This window comes from Pelodiscus sinensis, chromosome 24, assembly GCF_052426305.1.
Source record: "Pelodiscus sinensis isolate ZL-2025 chromosome 24, ASM5242630v1, whole genome shotgun sequence".
NCBI lineage: Eukaryota > Metazoa > Chordata > Testudines > Trionychidae > Pelodiscus > Pelodiscus sinensis.
Window position 1 is genome coordinate 18,733,689 of NC_143075.1, and position 18,076 is coordinate 18,751,764.

At 49.6% G+C, this 18,076-nt stretch overlaps 1 protein-coding gene and 1 long non-coding RNA gene across 2 annotated transcripts in view; one reads left to right on the forward strand and one right to left on the reverse strand.

The window, feature by feature from the left end:
- The window catches only part of SLC66A1 (solute carrier family 66 member 1), a 22,222-nt gene extending 14,016 nt beyond the window's left edge, over positions 1-8,206 (reverse strand). Inside the window, exons 1-3 of the mRNA XM_014569561.4 lie at positions 8,187-8,206; positions 7,399-7,663; positions 1,152-1,281 (exon numbers count right to left, since the gene is read on the reverse strand). Of these exons, the coding sequence (XP_014425047.3) occupies positions 1,152-1,281; positions 7,399-7,568 (300 nt within the window). The 5' untranslated portion in view covers positions 7,569-7,663; positions 8,187-8,206. The remainder of the gene's footprint in view (positions 1-1,151; positions 1,282-7,398; positions 7,664-8,186) is intronic.
- On the forward strand, positions 8,163-15,978 carry LOC142819424 (uncharacterized). The gene is made up of 4 exons (XR_012897309.2): positions 8,163-8,301; positions 10,461-10,543; positions 14,603-14,694; positions 15,343-15,978. It is a non-coding gene; the product is annotated as an uncharacterized LOC142819424 (long non-coding RNA).
- The last annotated feature ends 2,098 nt before the right edge of the window (positions 15,979-18,076 follow it).

Here is an 18,076-nt window from a genome sequence, read left to right on the forward strand (position 1 = left end):
AGCCCAGAAGGATCTCTGGATCCAGCCACAGGCACTGCACACCGGCCCTTGCAGTCCCCACAGGTCACAGACCATCAGGGAGACTAACGTGATAGTTCTAATCCCGGCCTCTGACCAAGCACTTGGCAGCAGCAGATCTCAAGCCACTTCATAAAGAGGTCAGTACAATTACTACCCCAGCGGTCAAATGGGGATAACGTAGAAGCCTGGGGCTGCACGTTGGGGGCCCTGCCCTACCGGGAAGAGAGGCCCTACCCTGGATAGTCACTAACTAGCCTCACTCCCTGCAAGAAAGCGCATCAGAGAGACATGGGCTGCGTGACGGACAGCTCTTGGTCTTACCAGGCGTGAAAGTACGTACTGGGACCTACCAGCACACAGCCAGGCACGACCAAGGTGGGATGGAGCAGCTCTGGGCTGGGGACCTGACTCTTCCAGGAATCTCTAGCCTTGGGACCAGGGTCACCAATTGGGGGCAGGGGGGGGGGGGGCAGCAACGTCATATCACTTGAACCTTGGCCATGCACTGGACAATACCAGCAGCTGCACCAGCCCACTTTCGCCTCTGGGTCCTACAGAGCAAACCCTCCTTCCCTCAGGTCTCAACCAGGCCCTAGACAACCTCCAGCAACTTCAGGGCTTCTCTTTGGGGCAGCGCATCCTTCAGAGAGCCCCTAGGGAGAACCAGCAACACTCCTTGCCCATGTGCTTAAGAAATGAATTTGAAAGTTATGTCAGCTGGTCTTAGCTGCCTAGGATCCTGGCAGAGCTTAGACCCAGAGTCCTAGGCCACACACCAATGGAGGCTAATCTCCATCAGTCGGAAAGAGACAGCGAGAAGGGTCCGATGCCAAACCCCAGAGCCAGACACCCCTGCATGCTGGACACTTTTGGCTCCAGATCCCAACTATGTTACAACAACAAGCCAATCTTGCCCTATTACAGTTGTAGAACAGGAAGCAAAATCAAGGTCACTCTTATTAAGTGTCCTAACTCCACTTGCCCCCTCCCCCTGCACATGCACCAAGCACTGGCTAGGGAGTTGCCGTCCTACTACTGAACTAGGTTTTCTCCTCCCGGGTGCCCACACACCGAAACCAGACGACATCCTTGCCTGTCACTCAATCACATAGAAACACCTAAGTCATTACCTGTAATGGCAACTGGTTGGCCAGGAAAGAGCCTATTAGATTTAAAGAGTCTCCTCCCAGCCATCCCAGCAGGAAGTATATGGAGAGAGCCTGGTCCATGTTACCGGTCTTGCAGGCCTGGTAATATTGGCTGTGGAAAGAAAAAGACAGTCAGCTCTACGCAATTCACTAGTGCACCAGGGAGCAGAGGTGGGGGGCTCCTTCCACATGGGACAGCCAATGGACTGGATGCTACTCTAGGTTTTTAAATGCTGCAAGGAGCACGAACTGGCAGCAGGCTAAGGGCTTATCCGCACGGGGAATTCACAGCACAGTAGCAGGGGCAGCTTTCTGGTAGAGCTCTGCTGGCAAGAAGGCTTTGGCCCGTGTGTCTTTAGGAGGCTGAAGAGCTGCAAGGAGAACAGTCAATGGGTTCTCTCCCCTCACTGCCACAGTGATACAGCAAGAGTGCACAAGCCTGAACCCCCACAACCACTGGTGGTGCTAGTGCAGGATGAACCTTTACTCCAGCACCCTTGGGACCTGACTGGTGCTGGACCAGAGAATTCGCCGGACGACGGAGGTCGAGATTGTCTAGCAGCATCACCAACACGGCCACTGCTCACTGGGCTCTTGGGAGACATTTAGGGGTAAATTTGAGCTCAATAGCACAGAACAGAGAGCCAGGACTGGTGACTGTAAACAAACTTTATGGGACTGCATGAAACTTGGCCGTGCCCAGGATACGTGGACATCCAGGTAATGAAAATCGTGCCAGACCACAGATGTTGCTGGACCAAAGGTTCAGCCTGTACTGTTCATTCGTTCCCCAATCTGCACCGTGTCGAGGCTGTGGAAAGCTGGCTCTGCCCATCTTCCAACCCAAGGCATGTTGGCAAGGGAGACAAAGCAGCATGAGGGTGCCACTGTTAATGAGAACTGGGAAGGGAAGTTAGGTATGGAGAGACTCTACTGACTTGTTCCAAGAGTTCACCTCCTGCAGCCCCCCAGTTTAACAGCATCACCTTTGTGCTGTGGGAGATCCAAGGCCGAACCCCCCTGGCTGCCCCTTGCTCTTCTGTGGGCCAGCATGGCTCTCTGAACTCACAGTGCCGCAGGTCACGCTGGAGCATCATTGGCAGAGCTGTGTGGGAGATGCCTGCACACCCCCTGCCTGCCCTGCGCATGGTGTTCTCCCCATCTCGCTTTGTAGAAGGAAATGGTACGTCTAGTGGTTCAAACAATGGCCTGGACATTGGGATTCTGCTCCTCTTGGGTCTGCCGCCATTTTGTTGTAGGACCTTGCACAAGTCTCTGCTTGGCTTGCAAACAGAGACGAACCACGCTGCTCTGGGGCCGATCCAGCTCCCAAGCCAGCACTTCGAGGAGACGGGTGCTGGCTATGCCTCCTTGGAGTCAGCACGTAATGGAGGGCAGGTTCACAGTACTTTACAGGAGGGGGAACTACCGGCTGCCACAGCTTCCCTTCAGAGGTGACCTTTCCCAAAAGCAGGCTGCACTGCGTTAGCCTGGGGAGGGATGAAGAGCCAGCAGTAGCTTGCTCAGGCCAACTCTGTCTGGAGGTTCACCCCCACAGAGAAGACTGTCCGGTGACAATCCCAGTCCCCTCCTTCCAGCATCAGACACAGGTGATCTACAGTTCAAGCCACCTGCTGCAACCCAGCTCTTGAGCCAGCCCCAAGGATGCACTGTTCCTATTGAGCACTGGGGTGTAGGCAGACACCAGCTAAAGTGTCCTCTTGGCCTGTGGAGAACTACTTAGCCCAGAACTCTAAGTTCAGGCAACAACAAAGGGGGAGGGGGGGGAAGAGGGGAAAAGAGAGAGGAAAAAAAAAAAAGGAACAGGCATGAAGGTCAAAGGGCCAAAACTGGGGAACCGAAAGGACACGGAGCAAAGTGCCCACCATCATGCTCATCCCCAAGGCTAGACACGAGGCCCGCGAGAGTCACAAGACTGCAAGCTACAGGACCAGGTCACCTCCGCTGGTGGCTGGGAAGCAGCCCCGCGCTGCAGCGGAGAAGTCGTTACCGGAGTTCCCACGGGAGAGCTGCCCAGCAACATGCAGCAGACAGGAGCATGGTTCCGGTCTTGTCTTCGGGAAACTGCAAGTCTGGCTGACACCATCTGCTGACTCGCCCCACTCCCCACGGGTTTGAGAGTTCATTTGGCAATGGAAACTGAAACAGGCATCGCAGAGCAAGGCTGCAAGAGGGTGGGAGCATGGGAAGCGGGTATAATAGGCCAGGGGGAGGCTCTTCCTTGGGCACTGGACCCCTGTTGCAGGGTTTGGGGCAAAGTTTCCTTGTTGTTAGAGCCCATGCAGTTCCAGGGCGATTGAGGCGGTGATATTAGCCGTTCCGTTTCCTGGGTTCATCAGTAGCCCCATGGACTGGAGGGAGGTGGCCCAGCAGGCTGAGTAGAAAACACCACGGCCTCAGACACCCTGGCACCTGGCTGGAGCATAGCAAAAGCGTCACTTTCCCCTAGGGTGGTTTGGGGTCCTCTGGGCAGGTGAGGGAAGGGATATAATCTAGGTTTTGGCCAACCTGGGGCACCTCCAGGCGAGGGGTGTGTGCAAGGGGCTGCTGCAGGTGGGGAGGGATGCTTGTGGCTCTGGCAGCAGAGGGTGGGAGGCAGTGGGCCTGGGGACTCCAGCCATAAGGGAGGGAGGTGGAAGGGGGAGGAATCAAGGACTAAGAGCCCCAAAAGGGGGCCTCCACCTGTGGGTGGGAGGTAAAGAAAGCCCAGGACACAAGACAGGTTTTCAGGCCTACCATTGAAAACAGCCTGTGCCCCTCCCTCAAATCTACCCAGAACGAAACTCAACTCCAATGCAGCAAGGACTTCCCCTCCCCTCAGCAGCCCCAGGTGTGAAGCAGCCTTACTGGTCCCCTCCCCCGCCAACGTGCAGCTTTGTTTACCCTTCAGCTAGGGTGACAGGCTGCTCCCCTCTGACAGGAGGCTCCCTGCCCCCCTTCCCCAAACAACCTCTCAATGGGCTGAACCCCCGTTTTAAAAATGGGATCCACAGACCTATGCTACAAGTGCCTTCATTCCCCGAGCTTGGCCAATATAGCCCATTGCCCCACGCTGAATACAAGCCCTGCAAAATGCAGCCAGGTATGCAGCTGGGCAAGGAGGGGAAAGGGCAGCACACGGGCAACCTCCCACTCTCCTGAGAAGTGCCTTGTCCAGTGGAGGCCGCGCCTGTTTATAAACAGGCTGGAGCTTAGAATAGAGGCCTCCCAACTTCAGTCTCCCATCACATCCCAACAGGCGGTGACCCTCTATTTGTGCAAATTGCTCTAGAGAAGCAAAATGCTCAGTTTGCCATAAAGCCAGCTAAGGGCTGTGTGATGCTCAGAGCTCTGAGCGAGGGCCGGCAGAACGCAGCATTTCATTCAGACTGAAGAGCTATTACTTGCAGCAACAGGCTTAGGCATCAGAACATAAAAACGGTCAGACCAAAGGTCCATCTAGGCCAGTGTCCTCTCTGCCAACAGTGACCAAGGCCAGATGCCCCAGAGGGAGGGAACACAACAGGGAATCAAGCAATCCCTCCCCCGTCACCCATTTCCAGCCTCTGACAAACAGAGGCTGGGGCCTCCATTCCTACCCATCCTGGCTAATAGCCACTGATGGACCTAGCCGCCATGAATCTATCTAGCTCTTTTCTGAACCCTGTTAAAGTCCTGGTCTTTACAACATGCTCTGGCAAGAAGTTCTACAGGCTGACACTGCACTGCATGAAGGAAAACTTCCTTTGTTTGTTTCAAACCTGCTACCTATTGATTTCATTTGGTGACCCCTAGTTCTTATGGGAACAAATAAATAGCTTTTCCTTATTCACTTTCTCCATACCAGTCATTATTTTATAGACTTCTATCATATCCCCTTAGCCTCCTCTTTTCTAAGATGAAGTCCCAGTCTTTTTAATCTCTCATGTCACGCATTCCAACCCCCTAATATTTTTCTTGGATTGAGAACTGGCTAAAAGACAGGAAACAAAGGGTAGGAATAAATGGTAAATTTTCAGATTGGAGAGGGGTAACTAGTGGTGTACCCCAAGGGTCAGTCCTGGTACCAATCCTTTTCAACTTATTCATAAGTGATCTGGAGAAAGGGGTAAGCAGTGAGGTAGTAAAGTTTGCAGATGATACCAAACTGTTTAGGATAGTCAAGACAGAAGCAGACTGTGAGGGACTCCAAGAAGATCTCACCAAACTGAGTGATTGGGTAACAAAATGGCAAATGAAGTTTAATGTGGATAAGTGTAAAGTAATGCACATCGGGAAAAATAACCCCAACTATACGTACAGTATGATGGGGGCTAATTTGGCTACGACAAATCAGGAAAGAGATCTTGGAGTTATCGTGGACAGTTCTCTGAAAACTTCCACACAGTGTGCAGCGGCGGTCAAAAAGGCAAATAGGATGCTAGGAATTATTAGGAAAGAGATAGAAAATAAGACCCAGAACATCTTACTGCCCCTGTATAAAACTATGGTACGCCCACATCTTGAATACTGTGTACAGATGTGGTCTCCTCACCTCAAAAAAGATATTTTGGCCTTGGAAAGGGTTCAGAAAAGGGCAACTAAAATGATTAGGGGTTTGGAACGGGTCCCATATGAGGAGTGGTTAAAGCGACTGGGACTTTTCAGTTTAGAAAAGAGGAGACTGAGGGGGGATATGATAGAGGTCTATAAAATCATGAGTGGTGTGGAGAGGGCTGATAAAGAAAAGTTATTTATTAGTTCCCATAATAGAAGAACTAGAGGACACCAAATGAAATTAATGGGTAGCAGGTTTAAAACTAATAAAAGGAAGTTCTTCTTCACACAGCATGTAGTCAACCTGTGGAACTCCTTGCCAGAGGAGGCTGTGAAGGCTAGGACTATAATAGAGTTTAAAGAGAAGCTGGATAAATTCATGGAGGTTAGGTCCATAGAAGGCTATTAGCCAGGGGATAAAATGGTGTCCTTGGCCTCTGTTTGTCAGAGGCTGGAGAGGGATGGCAGGAGACAAATCGCTTGATCATTGTCTTCGTTCAACCCTCTCTGGGGTTCCTGGTGCTGGCCACTGTCGGTAGACAGGATACTGGGCTAGATTGACCTTTGGTCTGACCCAGTACGGCCGTTCTTATGTTATGTTCTTATTTTGTTTTGCCCTTTTCTGAACCTTTTCCAAAGCAGATATCTTGTTTTTCAGATGCAGTGACCACATTTGTACACAGTGTTCAAGGTGTGGGCCCTGGATTTATATAGAGGCAGTAAGATATTCTGTCTTATTCTCTCCCTTTTTTCCATGACTCCTAATATTCTATTTGCTTTTTTGACTGCTGCTGCACACAGAGTGGATGTTTTCAGAGAACTAGCCACAATGATTCCAAGATTTCTCGAGTGGTTATAGCTAAATTTGTGCATTTTATAGAGGTGCCTGGGACAACAGGATGGATACAGACCTGCTCATGAATTACTGATGGTATGCAGACAGATTACATTCCTAAACTCAAGAATGAGTCATTTCCTGGTTTGAGAACAGTCTCAGCTGGTTAGCCCTAATATGGCTGTTCTGCCCACCCACACCTTCCCATGTAGGCTGGGCATCTTCCATGACACTGCTGAGCTCAGCCTCTCTGGACTGCTTTCCTTGCGTCCTTGTGAGCTGCATGTCACAGCCTGACGGGAGTGCAGTGGGGAGAGGAATGACGCTGCTGATCTGCTTAACACGCATTTTGGTTAGCAAAAGTTCCATTGGAGCAGCTGCATCGCTTAGTGTGAAACAGCCTCACTGCATATTTAGAAGTGGAAGGAGATCTCAGAGCATCTGCATTGTCAACAGTCCGTCTTTCTAACTATTCTGATCCTGAAGGAGCCCAAAGCATTATGAAACTGTACATAAAAGGGAATCACTTCAACCCCTGAGAAGCACCTACCCTGTGGATGGAACTCCAGGTGTAACAGCAGGCAGCAGCACTATCAATGAACTATGCCTGGTTATGTGGACAACAAGGTCGAGGCTCTACATTGAACCACTCTTCCTTCTGCATATTATAAACCCAGCCCTTTAAAGCCAAGGCCAGGCAGGTTCTTGAATAGGGCTGGTCAAGTGGCTCTCACCCTCCAATGGAGGCTCCTGGCTAGGTTTTGAAAGCCATCACAAACAGAAGGACCGAACCCCCACCAAGATCTAGAATCCCCTGCACTGGGCATCCAGGCCTGGGAGCGCAAGAGTTTTACTTACGGTAAGGAAGACGCTGCAAAGCAGACGATGGAAATCAGACCCAACCAAATGCTGGCGAAGTCTCGGGAATCCTGGGCACACTCACTGAACACATCCCACACCCACTGCGAGCCATTGGGACAGTCTGAAAAATTCCCTCCTAGGGAACTTCGCCAAAGCTGGGAGTGCATAGCAGTCAGTCAGCAAGGGGCCAGGACTTGGAGGAGATGGCAGAGATCAGACAGCGGGGGGGGGGGGTTTCTTTCTCCAGAGGCCAACTTGGCACCTGTTGGAATAAATGGGGAAAGTAAAACAACTGATCAAACGGCTCCTTTGAGCTCTAGCGCTTTGGGGCAAAGCTGGCTCATGTTGCCGTTAAACAGTTACTACTGAATGGGTCATTAGTAGCCTAGAGGCGAGGCAGTCACAGCTCAAAGTCCTTTATCAGCAGGCCTGTCTCCAGAACTAAGCCAAGCCAGCACTAAGTTCACTATAAACACACAAGGTCTCCGGGGCCTGTCCTCAGCAGTACACAGGATTATGACTCATGTCCCCTCACTCAGCTTGTGCTTCCCAGAGCAGGTCTTCTGAGGAGACTCCGTCTGTTCCCTACTCACCTATCTGGCGCCGGTTATCTGTGCACATCACAAGAGATGTCACAAGTGCACCCTTTAGCAGCTACTGAATGCCTATTTCTCCCTGACACTCCCTCGGACCTCTCAATTCCCTTCCGAACCAAGAGTCAGTGTTGAGAAAAAGAACAAAGCCCACAGCTAATCCCCAGAACTGAGCCCGAGATGCCTGCTAACCTGCCAACTCATGCTGGAGAGTCTCATCACCACACTGCCACACGTCAGAAGACCCGAGTGTCTCTTCCTTGAAATACCAGCTCTGAACCTCTTCTCACTGTGGACTCAGAAAGGGGTAAGCCCCCTGTGACGTAGTGGGGGGGCTGTGTCCTGTAACCCGGTGTCCTGCTGCACTGTGATTTGTGATTCCCACTGACACCCACATGTGTATTGGCCCAGACCCCTAGGCCCAGCCTGGGCAGTTAGCAAAGCTCTTCCCAGGGGAAGAGACAAAGGGAGGGAGGCAGAGACGAACACCAGGGCTGCTTTTCCGGAAAAACTTGCCAGCTGTCTACACTGGCCGCTTGAATTTCCGCAAGAACACTGAAGATCTCATGTAAGATCGTCAGTGTTCTTGCGGAAATACTGTGCTGCTCCCGTTCGGGCAAAAGCCCTCTTGCGGAAATCATTTGCGCAAGAGGGCCAGTGTAGACAGCACGGTGCTGTTTTGCGCAAAAAAGCCCCCATCACGAAAATGGCGATCGGGGCTTTTTTGCGCAAAAGCGCTTCTAGATTGGCACGGACGCTTTTCCGCAAAAAGTGCTTTTGCGGAAAAGCGTCCATGCCCATCTAGACGCTCTTTTCCGAAAATGCTTTTAACGGAAAACTTTTCCGTTAAAAGCATTTCCGGAAAATCATGCCAGTCTAGACGTAGCCCAGGTGTCAGGGGAAGGGTCAGTTGCTGGCTGGAAAACATGAAGGGAACAACCTAAACGGAGGGTCTTGCGGGGGAGGAGGGGAGGGCCATGGACCCCCAACCTCAGGGGTCTGAGGCATCCTGGCCTTGACTCCTGTAGCCACATCACATCTGTGCTGTATCCTGGAGAAGCAATAAACCCTCTCTATACTACTGGCTGGCAGAGTCTGTTCTTGCTGCTACGGGGCTGCAGGATCAAGGGGAACCCTGACGTGTTGTCACCCCCCCTCCTTCCCCTTCCGAAGCCAGCAGAGCTAGACCAGAGTGAGCAAGAGGAGAACTGGGCCCACAGTTTGGACATTGCTATGGCAATGCCAGTCAGACATTCTGCTGACCAACGGTGCTGGCACCAGCATGGCATGACCTGTGGAAGATCTGTCTCTGGCAGTGGTCCCCAACGCAGTGCTCGTGGGTGTCATGGTGCCCGCCAGGGCATTTGTGTGTGTCCGCCAAGTGATCAGGGCTGGCCCAAGCCATTCTTGAGCCTCCAGGCGGGTGGCGCATGCGCAGCCCCAAAAGGTTGGAGCCCACTGGTCTATGGAAAACTCATGGTGTGTCAGGCAAGGGGCAGCCTTCAGTTGCACTAAGTTTTGCGAACAGACATCATAGAGAGTGTGAATTAGCATCATAAGTGTCTTCTCTCCACTAGGGATGATAAAATTAGATCAATCAACTAATCGAGTAGTCGATGGAATTTCCATTGACTAGTCGATAAGAGCGCTACATTTCAAAGCAGAAGCAAGAGCCTGCTGGGCTGTTGCTACACTTGAAAGGAGGAAGTGCGGTGCAGCATTCCACCTTCAAAATGTACGAGAGCCCCACTGGGGACTCTTGTACATTTCAAATGCAGAACACCGACGCTGCACCCCTGCCCCCTCCCACGCAGCTGGAGGAAAAGTGGCTTTTAAGCCAGCTCCCCCTAGCACCCACTCTCCTTCCCCCACTTGCTGACTCTGATAGAGGCAGCAAGTGGGAGGGAGAGAAGTGGGGTGAAAGCGACGGGTCAACTAGTGTGTCGACTATCAGATAAGCTTTTGCTTATTGGATAGTCAACTCCCCACCCTCTTATGCCACTTTGTTCCCTCTGAAAGGCTCCATCCCAGGGAGCCCATCTGCTCAGCATCTCTTTACTGGAGTGCGTGGGTAAGATTCTGTGGCCTGCATTGTGCTGGGGGTTATAATAGATGATCTTAATGGTCCCTTCTGTCCTTAAAGTCAATGAGTCTATGGCTGAGTCTACACTGGCATGATTTTGCACAAATACATTTAACGGAAAACTTTTCTGTTAAAAGTATTTGTGCAAGAGAGCGTCTATACTGGCATGTGCTTTTGCGCAAAAGATTTGCTACTCAATACGCAGCCCATAGGCCGCACACAGTCCTAGTGCATTAATGAACTCATCTCTCAGCTGACTAGTAGGATAGTGATAGAAATGTAGCCGTGTTAGTCTGGTGTAGCTGAAACAGAATACAGGACTATGTAGCACTTATGTTGTGCTCTGACAATGAAGGAGGGCTATGCTTATTCTCTCCCTCTAGATTTTGGCTAGAAGCTGGGCTCTCCCCTTCCTTTTCATGAGAGGACTTATCAAAATGCTGACAACTTCGCAAACTACAACCAGGTAGGCTCCACGTGCTATTGCTGTGCCGTTTCCTGAACCTCCTGCAAAGCTTTTCCTACATATCACACAAGGTGGACAGAGACAAGAATTTGTCTAGCCACCCTACCCATACAAAAGGATCTTTATTCAAAGTTAAATCTCTTAACTCATGTCTGAGACAAGCTCAGTTGAGGTCAGTACCTTTATACCTCACTTCTACTTAGATACTGGTCAGAGAAGTTTCCACAGCTATTTATTACTTCTACACCCAAGCCAAGAACAGCTTGGTTACAAACTCCTAAAGTTGTTCCTTAAAGTACAACAGCAGCTGAAACTTGCACTTCAGCTACTTTTTGAAGCCTGGATCAAGGTCTCAGTTTCATATTCAGCAGACTTGTACGGCACCAGCTCATTTAGCAGAGTGTTTGTGACGCTTTACACAAACACACACACAAGACTGAAATTACACCCCATGAATAGGAGATTGCATAGCAGCTGATTAGGTGTCCGGGACCCACCTATTAATTATTCTGCTTGCATCAGAAGTGTTCAAAGCACTTTACCAAATAAACAACCTCAGAAGTATTGGTGAGGTTGCTATTCCCATTTTACAGATGGGAAAACAGTCATGGGCTTATCCAAAGCCAGGCACAAGAGACAAATCTCTTAAATCCCTGACCTACACTTCATCTATCAAGCAGTGGTTGTCAAGAGAGGAAAAACAGTAACGGCAAAGGGGAGGTACTAGCTAGTACTTACAGAAGTACGCTGCCTGCAATGACAGTTTAATCACTTCCCTTTTTGGAGTCCCAGCTCTGGGGGGTCTGTTCAGAGGCTGCCCTTGTAGTCTAGATGTGAGACCCAAGTCTGCAGTGGCACACGTCACCTCCCAGCATACAAGCCTACGTAACACTTGAACAGCACCACCCCTCTGATGATTCAGAACTGCCCAGCAAGCTCTCAAACCAGTGACAGGAAAATGCAACCTTAAAGCAAAATGAAACAACCATCTGATTTATTAAATGAAAGATTAACCAAGGCATACAAATGCTGGTGCAGAAGAAAAGGTGGGGTCCTCAAATACTATTAACTAATAATAAATTGGAAAAGTAGGTTCAAGTCATTCTGGACAGGCAATGATGGAAGATGTCTCCCATCCTGTTCCTTCTCAGCTGTCTTCTCCCACCTACAATTACGCATGCAGGAACATTAGGGTTGCCAGGTGTCCGGTATTGAACCCGACAGTCTGGTATGTTCACTTCCTGTCCTGTAAAAAAATTCAGAAAATACCAGACACCTAAAATGTCTGGTACTTTCTGATTTTTTTCCTGGCCAGAAGGCGAAAATCCCAGGCAGCCTGGCAATCCTATTGTTTACCAGGCTCCGCAGGGGAGCTGTCTGGCCTGGCACAGGGAGGCAACATGGTAGGCGGCCGCCAGCAATCTGTTAGGTCCAAAAAGCCTCACTTGGTTTTTAAAGGGGCCATGCTTTTGTTTGTTTGGCCCAAACTTTTTCCTGGTGCGTTTTTTTTGTTGTATGTTTTTTTCTGAAACCATCTGGCCACCCTAACTAGGGTGCAGGGTAGAAATACCAGCGTACGGTTCTGCAGGTAGGCAAAATGCACACTCCCTGTTGGAGTTTTGGACAGAGCTTTCACCACCCAGCCTGGAAGTTAGAGAGAATCATACTATAGTTTGTCCCATTTCTCAGCCACTATAGGCCCACAAGAGTCAGTTTACTGGCCTATGACAAGGATAGGGCTTGATGCCAGGCAGCATCTTGTTAGATCTCCCTGCAAGAGATTGTTCCCCCAACAGGGTGGGAAGGCTACTGCTGCTAATGCAGGAAATATGCGTCTATTTATGTGGTTTTCCAGGGCTTTCCTCTGAATTAAACCCTTCAGGATCATCATTCAGAGCTAGAAGTGACTGGTCAGCATGGGAGCTAGGACATTTAAAATTAGCATTGTGGAGGGTTTTTAACTGAATGTGGGGGGAGCTGGGGATCACATGTTGTCCAAGGGATAGAGGAACAAGGGTGGACTGCACTGTGTGAGCCTCTCCCTGGCTAGTGTGGCAAAAGCTCGTTTGCATCCCTCTTTCATCCCTTCAATCCACTAATCCCTGGCGAGATTGCTGTGCCTGGGCATTGCAGGCGCCAACGCCAACTCGACCTTATCACACGCGAGGAAGCCACCTCCTAAGCCTTGGAAAGGGGGTGAAGAGGGACAAAGGGTCTTTCCTCCCCGGGGAGGCAGTTTCCTTCTGACCGGTCTGCAACAGGAGACCTGGGACTTGTCCCTGCCTTTGAGCAAACCACTTCCCCCGTGCCTCAGTTTCCCCACCTGTAGCGCTGAGGGTCCGGACGCTGCTGTTCCTAGCTGGGGCTGGGAGGGTTCTTCCCCCGAACGTGGGCTGGTTGCTCCGACCCCTGCGCCCGCCCCAGAGGGCTCGCTGGGATCGGGGGCCGGAGGGAAGATGCAACGTACAGCCCCGCCCGGGGGGCAGCCGGGGGGGGGAGAGAAGGGGGCAGTTTCTTTGTTATGCCACGTCCAGGGGCTGCGCCCCCCAGCCTGAGACGCGCCTCCGACCCAGTCCCTGCGCACCCCGAGCCCCCCCCCGAGCCTGCGATGCCCCCCGGCCGCCCCAGGGCCCCCCCCAGCCTAGACCTTCCCCGGCTGGCGGGCCCAGGCCGCGCTCACCGCTGCGGAGTCCGGGGCAAGATGCGCTGCTGACCGGCCACTCGCTTCTCCCGGGCCGCGGCTCCGCTCCCCGGCGGGCGGCCCCGGCTTTGTAAGGCCCGGTCACCTGACCCCGCCGCCTTCCCCGGTCCCTCCCCTCAAGCGCGGGCGGCCCCGCCCGCAGCAACCCCCGGGGCGCACGTGGCCCCTAATTGGGGCACAAATCAGAGCTAGAGGGTGCAGTTACCCCCTCCAGGGGCAAAAATATCCCGGATCCCCGGGCATACACACTCCCCCCCCCCGGCAATGTCTCCCGTGTGACCCCCTCCAGGGGCAAAAATATCCCGGATCCCCGGGCATACACACTACCCCCCCCCCCCCCGGCAATGTCTCCCGTGTGACCCCCTCCAGGAGCAAAAATATCCCGGATCCCCGGGCATACACACTACCCCCCCCCCCCGCAATGTCTCCCGTGTGACCTCCTCCAGGGGCAAAAATATCCCGGATCCCCGGGCATACACACTACCCCCCCCCCCCCCCCCGGCAATGTCTCCCGTGTGACCTCCTCCAGGAACAAAAATAACCCGGACTCCAGGGCATACATAATTTCCACCCATCCCCTCCCAAAAATGTCTCCCATGTACAATTACCTCCTCCAGGAGCAAAATAGCCCATATAACCCCTGGGCAATAGCAGTGCCCTCCATGCATTTACCACCTCCAGGGGGCAATAATTCACCCTCAAGCACAAGGCTCCCCTACTAGGGTAGTAATTGGGGCATGTTTAGCACCTCTAGGGGACGGTCATATGTCTTCCAGAGACCAACCACTGCTTAGACTTAAAGGACACATTTACAGATGTCAAGTATCAGAGGAGTAGCCGTGTTAGTCTGAATCTGCAAAAGCGGCGAGGAGTCCTGTGGCATGCTCCTACACTTCAGTTAGTCTATAAGGTGCCACAGGACTCCTCGCCGCATTTACAGATGATTCGCTATACCCAGTACACTGAGGTGTCCCAGCATTGGAAACACCCTTGATGGCTTTCATTTGCACATTTCAAACCATAAACCATTTCCTATCCCCTATTTATAACGTTACATACAAGAATGATACATACACCAAAATAAGATCTACAGATCTAGCCGATGGTGACATTAAAATCGAGAGGTTACATGAGGTATTTTGTCCAAAGCATCTTGGAGTTCTGCATATTTGTATCCATAAGTCAATTTAATCAAGCATGAGGGAAGGGGCAAACCCTAACATGAGGCACAGTAAAGAGAGTGTAAGCCTAGTGCTCTCACTGATCTGAGAAAGTGGGTCTGGCCCACGAAAGCTGGTCACCTAATAAACCATCTTGTTAGTCTTTAAAGTGCTACATAGTTCTGTCTTTTGTTTCAGCTGATCCTATTATTGGCAGAGCTGCGTTGGTGCTAGAGCAAATGGGGAAGAGTTCAAGAAAAAACTCCGTGCATGCAGACAAGGCCCTCAGTGTGAGCAGTTCAAATTCTTTTAGCCTCAAAGGGACCCAGGGATGTACCCATCCTTAACTCACTCCCCTGTTCAGAAAGAACTAATCTTTCCCTAGACAGCAGGGAAGGAGGGGAAAGTCCCTGGATTTTAATTCCTGGGCCATTATTGTCCCCAGAAAGGTTTGTGGGTCTAGGTTCTGGGGGTAGGGGATTTATTATCCTCTTGGGTGGGTTTAGTGCTGTCAGTGATGGCATTATTGCCCTAGCAGCACGTATATATGTGGGGATGTGGGTTATTGCCCCACTGAAGTACCCAGACAGTTCATGCCTCTCTCCTTTGTTTCATGCTGCCTGCAGACTCAGGCACACATGACAGCAACAGTTCACACTCTCCAGTGGAGACATTTCCCTTGCAGCCATCAGGGACACGGGCCTTTGGAAACCCAGGACAGAAGCCCAGGGCCGGATTAAGCTCTTCGTAGGCCCTAGGCACTCTCATAATTGTAGGCCCTTAAATTAGACTATATAGAAATATATAAGGGAGAAATGCCCTATCACCTATACACCTAATATCACTCACTTTAATTTTTGCTCTTGAAAGTGGCACACTGTGAGAGACATTCACAGTACTTCATTCTAAAATAACAGCCATTTTGTTGTATACTGCAGTTATGCTTGGATTCACATGATAGTTAATCGGCTGGTAAGGAGAAAAGTAAGGGGATGTTGCTGCTGCTACAACTGCAAAATCCGCAGAACAATGCAAGAGGAAGCATGATTCTGGATATGTAAAGCAAAAGGGAAAAAAAGGAACAAGGTTTTAAAAAAGATGCAGAGGTTCTCTGCTGACTTTCCTGAGAAAAGATATGAGGAGTGACAGTGCAAGCTCTCCCCTTGATCCATCAGCATCAGACTTGGAAAACAAAGCTGCAGAACATGTTTGAAGCAGACGTCACTGGAAGTGGTGTTGAACCTTCAAGATCAAGTGAGGAACAAACAAGGGTAAGTCAGGCTGCTTCAGAAGTGACCATGACAACACTGGCAGGGGATGTGATAGAAACAGAGACATGGAAGAAAACATCAGATTTTGTCACATTAAAATATAGTTCTGATCCGTCAGAGTGGGAAATCACTCCATATTTCATAAAATATTTTGCAGAAAATACACCTTCCCAGAATTTGAATTTCGATTTCTTATTGCAGGGTAGGCAATTTGGTAAAAAGAAAAGTTATGCACGCAAAGAATATTTTTTCAGGCAAGTGGCAGATTGTCTGAAGAGAATGGCTTATTTATTCTCCCTCAGCTGGTAAAGTGTATTGCTACATATGCAAACTATTCTGTGTCAAAAGACAGAACTATGTAGCACTTGAAAGACTAACAAGATGGTTTATTAGGTGATGAGCTTTCGTGGGCCAGACCCACTTCACCTAATAAACCATCTTGTTAGTCTTTAAAGTGCTACATAGTTCTGTCTTTTGTTTCAGCTAGACCAGACTAACACGGCTGCATCTCTATCACTATTCTGTGTCAGTGACTACTCTAATCAAGTTATAAGAGGATTTAATGATTGGAAAGATACAGTCACTAAAATTACTTCTCATGAGCAGTAAGGATCACCTTGGAGCACCATCAATGATGCTCCAGCATCAGAAGTCGCCAGAATTGATGCAGAACTGGAGAAGATGAAGAAAAGATCATGTAAATACTGGACTGAAGTCCTAAAGAGAATAGTTGCTATAATAAGTTTCCTTGCTGAATGAGGACTAGCCTTTCGTGAGGAAACTGAAGTGCACAGTTGCCCTAATAATTGAAACTACCTTGGTTGCATTGAACTTCTAGCTGAATTTGATCCATTTCTCTCAGAACACATTCAACAACATGGGCAGTCCAGGAAGAGGGAATGTGTCTGATCTTTCGTCAACTATATGTGATGAATGTATTGATATATTGGGACCCATAGTTACAGTGCAGATAATATCTGAAATCAAGAAGGCCAATATTGATATTATGGAATCAATATTGATTCATCCCCTGATATTAGTCACACAGAGGTAGCTGTGTTAATCTGATCTTGGTAAAATAAAAAAAGCAGTCATGCAGTTCTTCATTTCATTCTCATTGAACAACATGATGCAAAATATTTGATCTTTTGCAAGATAGTCTCAAATTTCATAGCATTGATATTGCAAGATGCAGGTCACAGTCATATGACAGTGCCAGCTATATGAGTGGCTTTTATTCATGGGTTCAGGCAAGGTTTGTTGAGGTTAACAGTTTGGCTGAATGGATTCCATGTACTGCTCATAGTCTGAATATGGTTGGATCAGCTGTTGTTGAGTGTTGCCCTGCAGTAGCCAGGTTTTGGGGGATTTTGCAGTCACTCTTTATGTTCTTCTCAGCTTCATCCCAGAGATGGTAAAAATTAGTAAATAACATGAAGCAATATACCTATGGGCTACGTCTACACTGGCATGATTTTCCGGAAATACTTTTAGCAGAAAAGTTTTCCGTTAAAAGCATTTTCAGAAAAGCGCGTCTACATTGGCAGGACGCTTTTCTGCAAAAGCACTTTTTGCGGAAAAGCGTCCATGGCCAATCTAGACGCGGTTTTCCGCAAAAAAGCCCTGATCGTCATTTTCGTGACCGGGGCTTTTTTGCGGAAAACAAATCTCTGCTGTCTACACTGGCCCTTTTGTGCAAAAGTTTTTCGGAAAAAGACTTTTGCCCGAACGGGAGCAACATAGTATTTCCGCAAAAGCACTGACAATCTTACATGAGATCGTCAGTGCTTTTGCGGAAATTCAAGCAGCCAGTGTAGACAGCTGGCAAGTTTTTCCGCAAAAGCAGATGATTTTGTGGAAAAACTTGCCAGTCTAGACACAGCCATGTTGTACAAAGAGTATCAGAAACAAGATGCGCAGCATGGTGTGATCCCACCACACCACTCTATATGAACTATTCTGAAATTCATCAGACTTTGATAGACATAATAGTGTAAAGTGACTAACAACCACCAGCAACTATCCATGAGGCAAAGTCACTGACTAAGAAGTTGGATCAGTTTGAGACAGCTTTGGTGTGCGTCTTTTGGAATGACGTACTACAAAAGACTAATCTTGTGACTAAAGCTCAACAGGAGCCTCGCATTGAGTTGTGCACTGTCATGAATTTATATGATGGTCTTTTAGGACACCTGCGTGATAGCTGCGAAACATTTCCTGTGTTTGAGGCAACTGCAAAAGATCTCAAACCAAAAGATTACAATGAGACCACACAACACAAACGACTGAGAAAGCAATTTTTTGATGAAGTTTGTATGGATAATACTGTCTCGGATTTTAAGTGCCAGGGACAAATTTCATGGATAAACTTATTGTTGAGACTGTCGGATGACAAACGGCA